Raw genomic sequence first — 16681 nt, forward strand, 5'->3', positions numbered from 1 at the left:
GATAATACCAGACTTCTGTGTGTTTTAGGGCGAGTTTCATGTGTCAAGTTGTGTGTGTTGAGTTGCGGTGGCGACATGCGTGTAGCGACTTTTGTGAGATGAGTTTTGTGTGGTGACATGCGTGTAGCAACTTTTTGTGTGTCGAGTTGCATGTGACAGGTTAGTGTAGCAAGTTGTGTGCAAGATTTGTGCATGGCGAGTTTTGCGCGTGGCGAGTTTTATGTGTGTTGCGTTTTGAGTATGTGCAAGTTTTGTGTGAGGCAACTTTTGCATGTGGTGCAACTTTTGTACATGTGGCAATTTTTCTGTGTGTGCAAGTTTTGCATGAGGCGAGTTTTCCATGAGGCGAGTTTTCCATGAGGTGAGTTTTGCACGTGTGGCGAGTTTTGCGTGAGCCTAGTTTTGCATATGGCGAGTTTTGCATGTAGCGAGTTTTGCGCGTGGCGAGTTTTGAGTGGTGACTTTTGTGTTTCGACTTTTATGTGGCGAGGTTGGTGTGTGTGTGGTGAAATGTGTGCTGAGGGTGATATATGTGTTCAAGCACGTGGTAGTGTGTGGTGCATTTTGTGTGTGTGTTCATATCCCCGTGTGTGGTGAGTATCCCATGTCGGGGCCCCACCTTAGCAACTGTACGGTATATACTCTTTGTCGCCATCGCTCTCATTCTTTAAGTCCTCATTGTTCACATCTGGCAGCTGTCAATTTTCCTCCAACACTTTTCCCTTCACTTTTTCCCCATTATGTAGATAGGGGCAAAATTGTTTGGTGAATTGGAACGCGCGGGGTTAAAATTTCACCTCACAACATAGCCTATGACGCTCTCGGGGTCCAGACGTGTGACTGTGCAAAATTTTGTGGCTGTAGCTGCGACGGTTCAGATGCCAATCCCGGACATACATACACACACACACATACAGCTTTATATATTAGATAGGACGGTGCCATTTATCTTGTGGAGGAGACTGAGCGTCTCCGCAACATAAATAGACATGCTGCGGTCTATAAGGTTGCGCCGCATGTGTGTATACGCAGATCTGCCCCCTGCGTGTTTGAGCACATAGTGGAGATGGGATTTCATAAAATCCCCTCCACTATGCTGTAACATCTGGACGCTGCGGATTGGACGCTGCGGTTGTACGCAGAATCCAATCCGCAGCAAATACACCACGTGGAAACATACCCCAAGAGTCAAACAAAAGCATAATTAACGTAATAGAAAATCCAGCAATATTTCACCAACTGCGTTAGTCTGAATTCCTTGTATAGACAGCCTATAAAATTACCTCCAAGAATCACTTACCAAGTCAGCAACTTTAGCCAAATCAATCATTGAATTGATATCACTGCCGCATTCGATAATGGTAAGACGTCGTTTCTTTCCTACGTTTGAAAGAATAGAAGATGAACATTTCACATAATTAACACTGCCACAGACGAGAACACCCCTAACAGCCGAGCTACTACAACTCAACGGGGCGCTGTAGATTTGTCACCGCCTGATGTAAAGGCAGAATCAAAGGAGGCAAATATTACCTATAAGTGGACAGCATTGTAAGGCAAAGGAATTAGGTTATCCATCTTATGTAGAATCATAAAATCTTTAACTCCCTAATCCCTGAGCCTGTTTTCACCTGCATAACCAGCTAATTTTTTACAATTCTGACAAGTGTCACTTTATGAAATAACTCTGGGACGCTTCAATGGTTCCCACTGATACTGAGATCATTTTTTGTGACTCATTGTACACTTCCTGTTAGTGGTAAATTTAGGTAGATTTTTTTTGTGTGTTTGTGTAAATGTTGGAATTTGGGCAAAAATTAGGCAATTTTCAATTCATTCATCTAGGGATGCAGTGATCATACTTACACCACATGTGCCTCACAGAACGTTATACCATTGGGCAGTGAAGAAAGAATAATTATATGTTTACCACATAATGGTAATGAGTAATGAGTACGCCAATACCCTCCATGTAAATTGGGAGATACTTCTCAGGCACAGTGCAAAGCTCAGAAGGCAAAGAGCGCCAGATTTCACTTATGGTTTGCAGGTGCCATGACCCACTGGGAGAGCCCATGAAGGTGCTAGAACAGCAGAACCCCCCCATAAGTGACCCCATTTTACAAACTACACCTCTCAATAAATTCATCTAGGGGTGCTGTGATCATATTGACACCACAGATGTGTCACAGAATTTTAGACCATTGGGCAGCAAAGAAACAATAATTACATTTTTACAAAAAAAAAATTTGTTTTAGCTCCAGATTTTAAATTTTTGCACGTGGAAATGGGTAAAAATGGCACCAAAATGTGTCCCACAATTTTTGCTGAACGTGGCAAAACCCTATATGTGGTTGTACAGTACTACGTAGCCACAGGGCTTGTTTTTATGTGGGACAAGTTGATGTTTTTATTGGTACCATTTTCGGGCACATGACATTTATTGATCACTTTCTATTCTAATTTTTGGGAGGGAGAATGAACAAAAAACAGAAATTCAGGAATTGTCTTTTTGGTGCTTTTTTTGTATGCCGTTCCATGTGTGGCAAAAGTAATAAGGCAGAATACTCTTCCGCTCAGTACAATTACAGCAATTCCAAATTTTTTTATTTTTTTTTTTTTTTTTTATGTTTTGGCGTTTTTATGCAAAAACTATTTTATAGAAAAAATATTATTTTTGCATTGCTTTATTCTAAGAGCTATAACTTATTTTTCAGCTGACAGCTGTATAGCGGCTTGTTTTTTTGTGGGACAAGATGATATTTTCAGTGATTTTTATTTACAACTGATTTTTTAAATCGCATTTTATTCCACTTTTTGTTCGGAGATATGAGTAAATCTACACGGTTTAGTAAATACATGCAGATTTACCTGCATTTAATGGAAGGCAGCACTTTGAACGCAGTGAACAGGCCGAGTCCAAAGTGCTGCTACATTCGGCTCGTGGGCACATGGCCTTAAAAGTAACAACTCTTACCAGAGACGATAGTGACAGGTCCACGGATCTCTGTGAGTTTCTGCTTGGTAAAATTTTTAATCAAGCAACGAATCAGAGTGCTCTTTCCAACTTTTGGGGGTCCAACAACTACTACGACAACAGGAGGTGGCTCTAGAGGAGTACGATCAACCACTGGTATATGATGCTTTTTTGTCTTGAGATCCTGCGTTCTATGGTGATAAACAAATGTGACTACATGAAAGTAATAATAATATAAAAACGATACATAAGAATTGTACAATCCCGGGAAGCTATACAATTTAAAGTCGTTGTAGACTAATAAAATGGGTCCATAGTGGTCTTAAAACACAAATCCGCGCTCGCTGATCAGCTGCAGCGGTCACTTGATGTGCCCAGCAGAGAAATTGACATATTGCAGATAAAAAAAAAAAAATCAGTGTGGGCATAAGATTTCAATAAATCCCATCCACTTTGCTGGAACTGTAAAGATGCTGTGAAAGCTTAGCTTTAGGCTGCCCTCATATCAGCGTACAATGTTAGGAAACCTTGCATTGCGCTTGCTACAACGTGATTCATTCAGGCAGTGCTCATCTGCTATTTTTTTCCTCATCTGGAATTTGGGTGAGGAAAGATTTGCAGCATTTTGCATACGGCTGCACAAAACAGCCGAGACTCAGCAATGACAGTCAATGGGTGAGAAAAAAAACAAAAAAACGCAAGGCACATGGACCATGCGTGTGTTGTAAGATTTTTACCACACATCTCATAGGAAACCCAACATTTCAACAGCCAAGTACAGTAAATTCCCAGCGTGAACCGTCGGAATAGAAATATAGATAGAAGAAAAAAAATGGCATGGGGTCTCCCATATTTTTTTCTTTAACCAGCTGAAGGAAAGCCAACAGCAGCTGGGGGCTGCTGTTTATAGTCTGTGAAGTGGGTAATATACATGGAGCTTCCCAGGCTATTAATATCAGCTTGCCGCTGTCTACTTAGCCTTTACTGGCTAGTAACAAGGGATCAACACCCCCAAAAATGATGTGGGGTCCCCCTTATTATTAATAATAATAATTTTATTTATATAGCGCCAACAAATACCGTATATACTCGAGTATAAGCCGAGATTTTCAGCCCACTTTTTTGGGCTGAAAGTCTCCCTCTCGGCTCATACTCGAGTCATACCCAGGGGTCGGCAGGGGAGGGGGAGCAGGGGCTGTCTTATTATACTCACCTGCTCCTGGCGCAAACCCTGCATGTCCCTGGCACCCCAGCTTCTTCCTGTACTGAGCAGTCACATGGTTACGCTCATTACAGTAATGAATATGTGGCTCCACCCCTATGGGAGGTGGAGCCGCATATTCATTACTGTAATGAGCGGTAACGGTGACTGACTGCTTAATACAGGAAGAAGCTGCCGGCGCCGGGGAAGCCAGGGACTGCACAGCGCCAGAAGCAGGTGAGTATAACGGGGAAGGAAGCGCAGCACTGCGCGATATTCACCTGCTCCTCGTTCCGGCGCCGCTCCGTCTTCAGCATCTTCTGCAGTGACGCTCAGGTCAGAGGGCGCGGTGATGTGGTTAGTGCGCGCCCTCTGCCTGAATGTCAGTGCAGAAAACGCTGAAGATGGAGCGGCATCTATAAGACACCCCCATTACTAACCCCATAGTCAAATGTAGTAAAGTCAAAAAGAGTAAAGTCCTTTATTTTAAATAAAAACTCCCCAATGCTCTTTTATCCATTTGCGAATATAAAAAAAAAAAAGGCAAAGAATTCCACACCTGCCCACCGATAATCCATATGTCCCGCAATGAGCACAATACAGCTACATCTGAAGCATTGCTGGGTGGTAACAGAAAATGTCACCGCTCAGACCAGCATCCAAGAGACGCTGAGCGTAAGAACGCAGCTTCAGTGCCGAGCGCTGACGTCAGTAAGGTGACTGGAGTTCATAGCCGATGAACTCCAGTCACCTCACTGATGTCACCACGCACTGTACTATTATAAGTCTCACTGACATTTCTATCTATATATAACATTGCTTTATTTGTTCAAAAACCTATCTTGAAATGACAGAATTACTCTATGCAAAAGCGGATATTAAAACTGCATTGCATAGGGATGCTAGGTGAGAGAAAACCAACACTCACATAGCACTAGCTTGGCCTATGGATGCTAAGTGAGAAGAAAAAATGCATGACACTCGCCAACTTTTCTGGCTGAGAATCTCAGCTACTTTTTATACGCAGATGTGAGCGTATGCCCGCACCCATTGATGAGCTATTGACCTTCCCTCCGGAGATCCTTGATCATCCAGCAAATCATGGCAGCTGCAGCACATATGCAGCAGGGTCCTAGTAAATGAGGTAGTCAGGACTTAGGGATTCTCCTCCATTCTAGCAACATGGGACTTAGGGTACTGTCACACAGTACCATTTTGATCGCTACGACGGCACGATCCGTGACGTCGCAGCGATCGTATGAATATCGCTCCAGCGTCGTAGACTGCGGTCACACGTTGCAATCACGGCGCTGGAGCGATGCCGAAGTCCCCGGTAACCAGGGTAAACATCGGGTAACTAAGCGCAGGGCCGCGCTTAGTAACCCGATGTTTACAGTGGTTACCAGCGTAAAAGTAATAAAAAAACAAACAGTACATACTTACATTCCGGTGTCTGTCCCCGGCGTTCTGCTTCTCTCCACTGTGTAAGCGCCATAGCCGGCAAGCACAGCGGTGACGTCAGACGTCACCGCTGTGCTCGCTTTCCGGCTGGCAGACGCTCACACAGTGGAGAGAAGCTGAGACGCTGGAGGACAGACACCGGAATGTAAGTATGTACTGTTTGTTTTTTTACGTTTACGCTGGTAACCACGGTAAACATCGGGTTACTAAGCGCGGCCCTGCGCTTAGTTACCCGATGTTTACCCTGGTTACAAGCGAACACATCGCTGGATCGCTGTCACACACAACGATCCAGCGATGTCAGCGGGTGATCAAGCGACGAAAGAAAGTTCCACACGATCTGCTACGACGTACGATTCTCAGCAGGGTGTCTGATCGCAGTAGCGTGTCAGACACAGCGATATCGTAACGATATCGCTAGAACGTCACGAATCGTACCGTCGTAGCGATCAAAATGGTACTGTGTGACAGTACCCTAATCTGCAGCTTTTCCTGGCTTATTTCCTTTACCTGTGGAAGGTTCGGGCCATGCGCACAGCAGACTTCACGGTAAAAGCCTTGGGATTTCTCTTCCTCGCATCTTCCTCGGTGCCAGCAGTTCCACCCTCTTCTTGCTGACGCTTTCGTTTCTTGTTGGCTTTCGCGCCACTATTTTTCTTCCGGTGTTTCTTTTGCTCTTTTTCCTCCATTTTTTGTATATTTATTGGGGTTTAGATGTCTGATGAATAGGAGGCTCTAAAGTAGATGAGACCGCTGTACAGAAAGGGATCAGGCTCCGTTCACACCTCCGCTTCTGAATTCCACTTCTCAGTTCTGTCCTAGGAAGAGAGAAACTGAACTTATTCAGACAGCAAAAAGCGGTCACATACCAAAAATAAGTGAAAGCAAAAACGATCATTTTTCTATTAGCTATAGCAGCGCTGCAGCCAGTCAGTGATCTCCAGGTTCGCTGAGCTCAGTGAGTGGCTGCAGACAAGAAGACACCAGGAGCGCAGGAGATTCAGTGCTGGACCAGGGGAGGGGGTCAGAGCAGTGTGTTTAATCGGCTGCTGGGTCCTGGGGTTCTCTGACATTGCGGAGTCATCACACCTAACAATGACTGTATGAGCAGGACGCCCCCTCACAATCATCTCCTACTGGTCCCAGCATTCCTAACAGGAGGCCGCGCTGCCACAGACACACAAACAGAGACTACGCTGAACGCTGCGACTTCTAGTACTCCCGCAGCGCACTACAGTCCCATGTGGCCTGCCACACACCGTACGCTCCCTGGCAGCGGGTCATAGCTCACTTACATCAATTGGGAATATCCCCGGCTGTGAACCACACTAGTCTGCACTCACAGGGGCCACATGGTCACCGCTTCCGCCGGAAGTATCCGCCGCTGTGCAGACACGTCTGGAAACAGCTCCAAAGCGGAACCAATGTGTACGGAAGATGCTGAAGTGTATGGGCCCCTGCTAGACGTGACGTCACCGGTCACGCGTCTCAGTGGTCATGTGATCGCCTTGGGGAAGTGTGGTTGTGTGCGCGTTGTAAGCTCGTGAGGAGAATGTGAGCAGTACGTGGGGACCTATGGGAAGTGTGTGGTGGGGACAGTATGGGAGGGAGAGATTCAGAGTGTATATAGTGGGGCGCTGTGAGAGGGGATTTTCAGAGTATATATATGGGGGAATTTATGGGTTGGTGTCTGTGAGGGGATTTGCAGTGGGTATATATTGGGGGTCTGTGAGGTGACTTGTAGAGTTCATATACAACTGTGGGGGGGATCTGTGAGGGGATTAGTAGAGTGTATAGAGTGAGGGGATTTTCAGAGTATATGGGGGTAATTTATGGAGGGATCTGAAGGGATGTGCTGAGTATATATAGTGAGAGGGACTGAGGGGATGCGCAGAGTGTATATAGTGGGGGATCTGTGAGGGGATTTGTATAGTGGGGGGATCTGCAGTGTGTATATAGAGGGGGATCTGTGAGCGGATTTGTATAGTGTATATAGTGGGGGGATCTGTGAGGGGATTTGCAGTGCGTATATAGTGGGGGATCTGTGAGGGGATTTGCAGTGTATATAACGGGGGATCTGTGAGGGGATTAGTACAGTGTATATAGTGGGGGATCTGTGAGGGGATTTGCAGTGTGTATATAGTGGGGGGGATCTCTGAGGGGATTTGCAGTGTGTATATAGTGGGGGATCTGTGAGGGGATTTGCAGTGTATATAACGGGGGATCTGTGAGGGGATTAGTACAGTGTATATAGTGGGGGATCTGTGAGGGGATTTGCAGTGTGTATATAGTGGGGGGGATCTGAGGGGATTTGCAGTGTGTATATAGTGGGGGATCTGTGAGGGGATTTGCAGTGTATATAACGGGGGATCTGTGAGGGGATTAGTACAGTGTATATAGTGGGGGATCTGTGAAGGGATTTGCAGTGTGTATATAGTGGGGGATGTCATGGTTCCCAATGGCAAGGGAACGTCAGAGAACTTAAATAACAGACTAGCTCTTGGGTGATGGAATCTCGAGCTGACAGTGAGCTAAACCTACCACACAACTAACAGTGGCCGGGTGACGTACCTACGTATTATCCCTAGACGCCCAGCGCCAGCCGAAGAACTAACTAACCCTAATAGAGGAAAAAACAGACCTGGCTTACCTCTAGGGAAATTCCCCCAAAAAGGAGACAGAAGCCCCCCACATATATTGACGGTGAGTTCAGAGGAAAAGACATACGCAGTATGAAGGTAGGTTCAGCAAAGCGAGGTCCGCTTACTAGATAGTAAGAAGATACAATAGGGAACTTCACGGTCAGCTGAAAACCCTATTAAAATACCATCCAGAAATTACTTTAAGACTCATGTGTCAACTCATGACACCGGAGTGGTAATTTCGGCCCACAAGAGCTTCCAGCTACAGAAACATAACATAACTGTGAACTGGAACAAAAATGCAAACAAACTTAGGACTAAGAGTCCAACTTAGCTGATAGTAGTCTAGAAGCAGGAACATGCAACAGAAAGGCTCTGGTTACATTGATGGCCGGCACTAGAATAACTGAGCAGCAAGGCTAAATAGGATACTCCCATATCCTGATGGAAACAGGTGAACAGAGAAAGTGAAGCACACAAGTCCAGTACCACCAGTGACCACCGGGGGAGCCCAAAAACCAAATTCACAACAGTACCCCCCCCTCAAGGAGGGGGCACCGAACCCTCACAAGAACCACCAGGGCGATCAGGATGAGCCCTATGAAAGGCACGGACCAAATCAGAGGCATGAACATCAGAGGCTGTCACCCAAGAATTATCCTCCTGACCGTAGCCCTTCCACTTGACCAGATACTGAAGTTTCCGTCTGGAAACACGGGAGTCCAAGATCTTCTCCACAACGTACTCCAATTCACCCTCAACCAACACCGGAGCGGGAGGCTCAACGGAAGGCACAACCGGTACCTCATACCTGCGCAATAATGACCGATGGAAGACATTATGGATAGAAAAAGATGCCGGGAGGTCCAATCGAAAGGACACAGGGTTAAGAATCTCCAAAATCTTATACGGGCCGATGAACCGAGGCTTAAACTTAGGAGAAGAAACCCTCATAGGGACAAAACGAGAAGACAACCACACCAAGTCCCCAACACGAAGACGAGGACCAACACGACGACGGCGGTTAGCAAAATGCCAAGTCTTCTCCTGGGACAACTCCAAATTGTCCACCACCTGTCCCCAAATCCGATGCAACCTATCCACCACAGTATCCACTCCAGGACAATCCGAAGACTCCACCTGACCAGAAGAAAAGCGAGGATGAAACCCCGAATTGCAAAAGAAAGGAGAAACCAAAGTGGCAGAACTAGCCCGATTATTGAGGGCAAACTCCGCCAACGGCAAAAAGGCAACCCAGTCATCCTGATCCGCAGACACAAAACACCTCAAATAAGTCTCCAAGGTCTGATTAGTTCGCTCAGTCTGGCCATTAGTCTGAGGATGGAACGCAGACGAAAAAGACAAATCAATGCCTTGATTCCGAGCTTTCATTCACCCCCCCACATCCGATCACTGGCTCGCTCTTCTTATCTGCATCTCAAAAACATTTCCAGAATTCGCCCTTTTCTTACTTTCGACTCTGCAAAAACTCTTACTGTCTCACTTATTCATTCTCGTCTGGACTATTGTAACTCTCTACTAATTGGCCTACCTTTTACCAGACTCTCCCCGCTCCAATCTGTCCTGAATGCTGCTGCCAGGATCATATTCCTCGCCAACCGTTACACCGATGCCTCTACCTTGTGCCAGTCATTACACTGGCTACCCATCCAATCCAGAATCCAGTACAAAACTACTACCCTCATCCACAAAGCACTCCATGGCTCAGCACCACCCTACATCTCCTCTCTGGTCTCAGTCTACCAACCTACCCGTGCCCTCCGCTCTGCTAATGACCTCAGGTTAGCATCCTCAATAATCAGAACCTCCCACTCCCGTCTCCAAGACTTTACACGTGCGGCGCCGATTCTTTGGAATGCACTACCTAGGTTAATACAATTAATCCCCAATCCCCACAGTTTTAAGCGTGCACTAAAAACTCATTTGTTCAGATTGGCCTACCGCCTCAACGCATTAACCTAATTATCCCTGTGTGGCCTATTAATAAAAAACAACAACATAATCACGTTCCTCCATCATGTTCTCATACACTTTATGCAGTTAATAGCCTCTGTGTCTGTACTGTTACATACTTAGGCAGTTAACTGGTTCATGCAGCTTTACATGAACACCCGAGCCTTACACTATGGCTGGTCCAAATAACTAAAGCAATTGTTACCATCCACCTCTTGTGTCTCCCCTTTTCCTCATAGATTGTAAGCTTGCGAGCAGCAGGGCCCTCATTCCTCCTGGTATCTGTTTTGAACTGTGATTTCTGTTATGCTGTAATGTCTGTTGTCTGTATAAGTCCCCTCTATAAGTTGTAAAGCGCTGCGGAATATGTTGGCGCTATATAAATAAAATTATTATTATTATTAATGCCCATCCTAGCACAGAACGCCCGCCAAAATCTAGACACGAACTGGGTCCCCCTGTCAGAAACGATATTCTCCGGAATACCATGCAAGCGAACCACATTTTGAAAAAACAGAGGAACCAACTCGGAAGAGGACGGCAACTTAGGCAAGGGCACCAAATGAACCATCTTTGAAAAACGGTCACACACCACCCAGATGACAGACATTTTCTGAGAAACAGGGAGATCAGAAATAAAATCCATCGATATGTGAGTCCAAGGCCTCTTTGGAATAGGCAAAGATAACAACAATCCGCTAGCCCGAGAACAACAAGGTTTGGCCCGAGCACAAACATCACAAGACTGCACAAAAACTCGTACATCTCGAGACAGAGAAGGCCACCAGAAGGACCTAGCCACCAAATCCCTGGTACCAAAGATCCCGGGATGACCTGCCAACGCAGAAGAATGAACCTCCGAGATGACTCTACTGGTCCAATCATCAGGAACAAACAGTCTACCAGGCGGGCAACGATCAGGTCTATCCACCTGAAACTCCTGCAAAGCCCGTCGCAGGTCTGGGGAAACAGCAGATAATATCACCCCATCCTTAAGGATACCTGTAGGTTCAGAATCACCAGGGAAATCAGGCTCTAAACTCCTAGAAAGGGCATCCGCCTTCACATTTTTAGAACCTGGTAAGTATGAGACCACAAAATTAAACCGAGAGAAAAACAACGACCAGCGCTCCTGTCTAGGATTCAGGCGCCTGGCAGACTCAAGATAAATCAAATTCTTGTGATCGGTCAATACCACCACCTGATGTCTAGCCCCCTCAAGCCAATGACGCCACTCCTCAAAAGCCCACTTCATAGCCAAAAGCTCCCGATTACCAATATCATAATTTCGCTCGGCGGGCGAAAATTTTCGAGAAAAGAACGCACAAGGTCTCATCACGGAGCAATCGGAACTTTTCTGCGACAAGACCGCCCCAGCTCCGATCTCGGAAGCATCGACCTCAACCTGAAAAGGAAGAGTAACATCAGGCTGACGCAACACAGGGGCGGAAGAAAAGCGGCGCTTAAGCTCCCGAAAGGCCTCCACAGCAGCAGGGGACCAATCAGCAACATCAGCACCCTTTTTGGTCAAATCAGTCAAAGGTTTAGCAACATCAGAAAAACCAGTTATAAATCGACGATAAAAATTAGCAAAGCCCAAAAATTTCTGAAGGCTCTTAAGCGAAGAAGGTTGCGTCCAATCACAAATAGCCCGAACCTTGACAGGATCCATCTCAATGGAAGAGGGGGAAAAAATGTACCCCAAAAAAGAAATCTTTTGAACCCCAAAAATACACTTAGAACCCTTCACACACAAGGAATTAGCCCGCAAAACCTGAAAAACCCTCCTGACCTGTTGGACATGAGAATCCCAGTCATCCGAAAAAATCAAAATATCATCCAGATACACGATCATGAATTTATCCAAATATTCCCGGAAAATGTCATGCATAAAGGACTGAAAGACTGAAGGGGCATTTGAAAGACCAAAAGGCATTACTAAATACTCAAAATGGCCCTCGGGCGTATTAAATGCGGTTTTCCACTCATCCCCCTGCTTAATTCGCACCAAATTATACGCCCCACGGAGATCAATCTTAGAGAACCACTTAGCCCCTTTTATTCGAGCAAACAAATCAGTCAGCAGTGGCAGAGGATACTGATATCTGACTGTAATTTTATTCAAGAGTCGATAATCAATACACGGCCTCAAAGAGCCATCTTTTTTAGATACAAAGAAAAAAACGGCTCCTAAGGGAGATGAAGAAGGACGAATATGTCCCTTTTCCAGGGACTCCTTAATATATTCTCGCATAGCAGCATGTTCAGGTACAGATAGATTAAATAAACGACCCTTTGGAAATTTACTGCCCGGAATCAGATCTATGGTACAATCGCAATCTCTGTGAGGAGGTAGTGAACCAAGCTTAGGCTCCTCAAAAACATCACGATAATCAGATAAAAATTCCGGAATCTCAGAGGGAATAGATGACGAAATGGAAACCAAAGGTACGTCCCCATGAGCCCCCTGACATCCCCAGCTTAACACAGACATTGCTTTCCAGTCAAGAACTGGGTTATGAGATTGTAACCATGGCAATCCGAGCACCAAAACATCATGTAGATTGTACAACACAAGGAAGCGAATCGTCTCCTGATGGTCTGGATTCATACGCATAGTCACTTGTGTCCAGTATTGTGGTTTATTACTAGCCAATGGTGTAGAGTCAATACCCTTCAGAGGTATAGGAACTTCCAGAGGCTCTAGATCAAACCCACAGCGCCTGGCAAAGGACCAATCCATAAGACTCAAAGCGGCGCCAGAGTCGACATAGGCATCCGCGGTAATTGACGATAATGAACAAATCAAGGTCACAGACAGAATAAACTTAGACTGTAAAGTGCCAATTGAAATAGACTTATCAACCTTTTTTGTACGTTTAGAGCATGCTGATATAACATGAGTTGAATCACCACAATAGAAGCACAACCCATTTTTTCGCCTAAAATTCTGCCGTTCGCTTCTGGACAGAATTCTATCACATTGCATATTTTCTGGAGCCTTCTCAGAAGACACCGCCAAATGGTGCACAGGTTTGCGCTCCCGCAAACGCCGATCAATCTGAATAGCCATTGTCATGGACTCATTCAGACCTGTAGGTGCAGGGAACCCCACCATAACATCTTTAATGGCATCAGAGAGACCCTCTCTGAAATTCGCCGCCAGGGCGCACTCATTCCACTGAGTAAGCACAGACCATTTACGAAATTTTTGGCAGTATATTTCAGCTTCATCTTGCCCTTGAGATAGGGCCATCAAGGTTTTTTCAGCCTGAATCTCTAAATTAGGTTCCTCATAAAGCAACCCCAAAGCCAGAAAAAACGCATCCACATTGAGCAATGCAGGATCCCCGGGTACCAACGCAAATGCCCAATCCTGAGGGTCACCCCGCAGCAAGGAAATTACTATCCTAACCTGCTGTGCGGGATCTCCAGCGGAGCGAGATCTCAGGGAAAGAAATAATTTACAATTATATTTGAAATTCAGGAAACGAGATCTATCCCCGGAGAAAAATTCTGGTATAGGAATTCTAGGTTCAGATATAGGAGCATGAATAACAAAATCCTGTAAATTTTGAACCTTCGTAGCAAGATTATTCAAACCTGTAGCCAAACTCTGAGGATCCATTTTAATCAGGTGAGATCAGAGCCATTCAAGGATTAGAAGGAGAGAGAGAGGCAAAGGCTGCAATTAGAGCAGAAATGCAACAGAGTCAACTATAGAGCAAGCTCAGAAGAAGAAAAAAAAAAAAATCTGCAGACTTCTTTTTCTCTCCTTTCTTCTGCCAACGGTTTTAACCCTTGGCCGGCCATACTGTCATGGTTCCCAATGGCAAGGGAACGTCAGAGAACTTAAATAACAGACTAGCTCTTGGGTGATGGAATCTCGAGCTGACCGTGAGCTAAACCTACCACACAACTAACAGTGGCCGGGTGACTTACCTACGTATTATCCCTAGACGCCCAGCGCCAGCCGGAGAACTAACTAACCCTAATAGAGGAAAAAACAGACCTGGCTTACCTCTAGGGAAATTCCCCCAAAAAGGAGACAGAAGCCCCCCACATATATTGACGGTGAGTTCAGAGGAAAAGACATACGCAGTATGAAGGTAGGTTCAGCAAAGCGAGGTCCGCTTACTAGATAGTAAGAAGATACAATAGGGAACTTCACGGTCAGCTGAAAACCCTATTAAAATACCATCCAGAAATTACTTTAAGACTCATGTGTCAACTCATGACACCGGAGTGGTAATTTCGGCCCACAAGACCTTCCAGCTACAGAAACATAACATAACTGTGAACTGGAACAAAAATGCAAACAAACTTAGGACTAAGAGTCCAACTTAGCTGATAGTAGTCTAGAAGCAGGAACATGCAACAGAAAGGCTCTGGTTACATTGATGGCCGGCACTAGAATAACTGAGCAGCAAGGCTAAATAGGATACTCCCATATCCTGATGGAAACAGGTGAACAGAGAAAGTGAAGCACAAGTCCAGTACCACCAGTGACCACCGGGGGAGCCCAAAAACCAAATTCACAACAGGGGGATCTGTGAGGGGATTTGCAGTGTGTATATAGTGGGGGGATCTGAGGGAATTTGCAGTGTATATATAGTGGGGGATCTGTGAGGGGATTTGCAGTGTGTATATAATGGGGGATCTGTTAGGGGATTAGTACAGTGTATATAGTGGGGGGATTTGCAGTGTATATATATAGTGGGGGATCTGTGAGGGGATTTGCAGTGTATATAACGGGGGATCTGTGAGGGGATTAGTACAGTGTATATATAGTGGGGGATCTGTGAGGGGATTTGCAGTGTGTATATAGTGGGGGATCTGTGAGGGGATTTGCAGTGTATATAACGGGGGATCTGTGAGGGGATTAGTACAGTGTATATAGTGGGGGGATTTGCAGTGTATATATAGTGGGGGAGCTGTGAGGGGATTTGCAGTGTGTATATAACGGGGGATCTGTGAGGGGATTAGTACAGTGTATATAGTGGGGGGATCTGTGAGGGGATTTGCAGTGTGTATATAGTGGGGGATCTGTGAGGGGATTTGCAGTGTATACAGTACAGACCAAAAGTTTGAACACACCACATTTAAAGATTTTTCTGTATTTTCATGACTATGAAAATTGTACATTCACACTGAAGGCATCAAAACTATGAATTAACACATGTGGAATTATATACTTAACAAAAAAGTGTGAAACAACTGAAAATATTTATTATATTCTAGGTTCTTCAAAGTAGACACCTTTTGCTTTGATGACTGCTTTGCACACTCTTAGCATTCTCTTGATGAGCGTCAACAGGTAGTCCCCGGGAATGGTTTTCACTTTACAGGTGTGCCCTGTCAGGTTTAATAAGTGGGATTTCTTGCCTTAGAAATGGGGTTTGGACCATCAGTTGTGTTGTGCAGAAGTCTGGTGGATACACAGCTGATAGTCCTACTGAATAGACTGTTAGAATTTGTATTATGGCAAGAAAAAAGCAGCTAAGTAAAGAAAAACGAGTGGCCATCATTACTTTGAGAAATGAAGGTCAGGCAGTCCGAAAAATTGGGAAAACTTTGAAAGTGTCCCCAAGTGCAGTGGCAAAAACCATCAAGCGCTATAAAGAAACTGGCTCACATGAGGACCGCCCCAGGAGAGGAAGACCAAGAGTCGCCTCTGCTTCTGAGGATAAGTTTATCCGAGTCACCAGCCTCAGAAATCGCAGGTTAACAGCAGATCAGATTAGAGACCAGGTCAATGCCACACAGAGTTCTAGCAGCAGACACATCTCTACAACAACTGTTAAGAGGAGACTTTGTGCAGCAGGCCTTCATGGTAAAATAGCTGCTAGGAAACCACTGCTAAGGACAGGCAACAAGCAGAAGAGACTTGTTTGGGCTAAAGAACACAAGGAATGGACATTAGACCAGTGGAAATCTGTGCTTTGGTCTGGCGAGTCCAAATTTGAGATCTGTGGATCCAACCACCGTGTCTTTGTGAGACGCAGAAAAGGTGAACGGATGGACTCTACATGCCTGGTTCCCACCATGAAGCATGGAGGAGGAGGTGTGATGCTGTGGGGGTGCTTTGCTGGTGACACTCTTGGGGATTTATTCAAAATTGAAGGCATACTGAACCAGCATGGCTACCACAGCATCTTGTAGCGGCATGCTATTCCATCCGGTTTGCATTTAGTTGGACCATCATTTATTTTTCAACAGGACAATGACCTCAAACACACCTCCAGGCTGTGTAAGGGCTATTTGACCAAGAAGGAGAGTGATGGGGTGCTACGCCAGATGACCTGGCCTCCATAGTCACCAGACCTGAACCCAATCGAGATGGTTTGGGGTGAGCTGGACCGCAGAGTGAAGGCAAAAGGGCCACAAGTGCTAAGCATCTCTGAGAACTCCTTCAAGATTGTTGGA

The 16681-nt window shown here is 45.5% G+C and overlaps 1 protein-coding gene across 3 annotated transcripts in view; it reads right to left on the reverse strand.

Annotated features, from left to right (window-relative positions):
• Positions 1–7158, reverse strand: part of BMS1 (BMS1 ribosome biogenesis factor) — a 91178-nt gene extending 84020 nt beyond the window's left edge. For 2 of the 3 annotated variants that reach the window (XM_077259387.1, XM_077259389.1), the window contains exons 1-4: positions 6935–7158; positions 6150–6457; positions 2978–3168; positions 1301–1380 (exon numbers count right to left, since the gene is read on the reverse strand). In XM_077259387.1, coding sequence (XP_077115502.1) covers positions 1301–1380; positions 2978–3168; positions 6150–6328 — 450 coding nt within the window. In that variant the 5' untranslated portion in view covers positions 6329–6457; positions 6935–7158. The remainder of the gene's footprint in view (positions 1–1300; positions 1381–2977; positions 3169–6149; positions 6458–6934) is intronic. The other variant, XM_077259388.1, reaches the window with a different exon arrangement.
• Positions 7159–16681: the final 9523 nt, after the last annotated feature.

Source organism: Ranitomeya variabilis, chromosome 4, assembly GCF_051348905.1.
Source record: "Ranitomeya variabilis isolate aRanVar5 chromosome 4, aRanVar5.hap1, whole genome shotgun sequence".
NCBI classification, from domain to species: Eukaryota; Metazoa; Chordata; class Amphibia; order Anura; family Dendrobatidae; genus Ranitomeya; species Ranitomeya variabilis.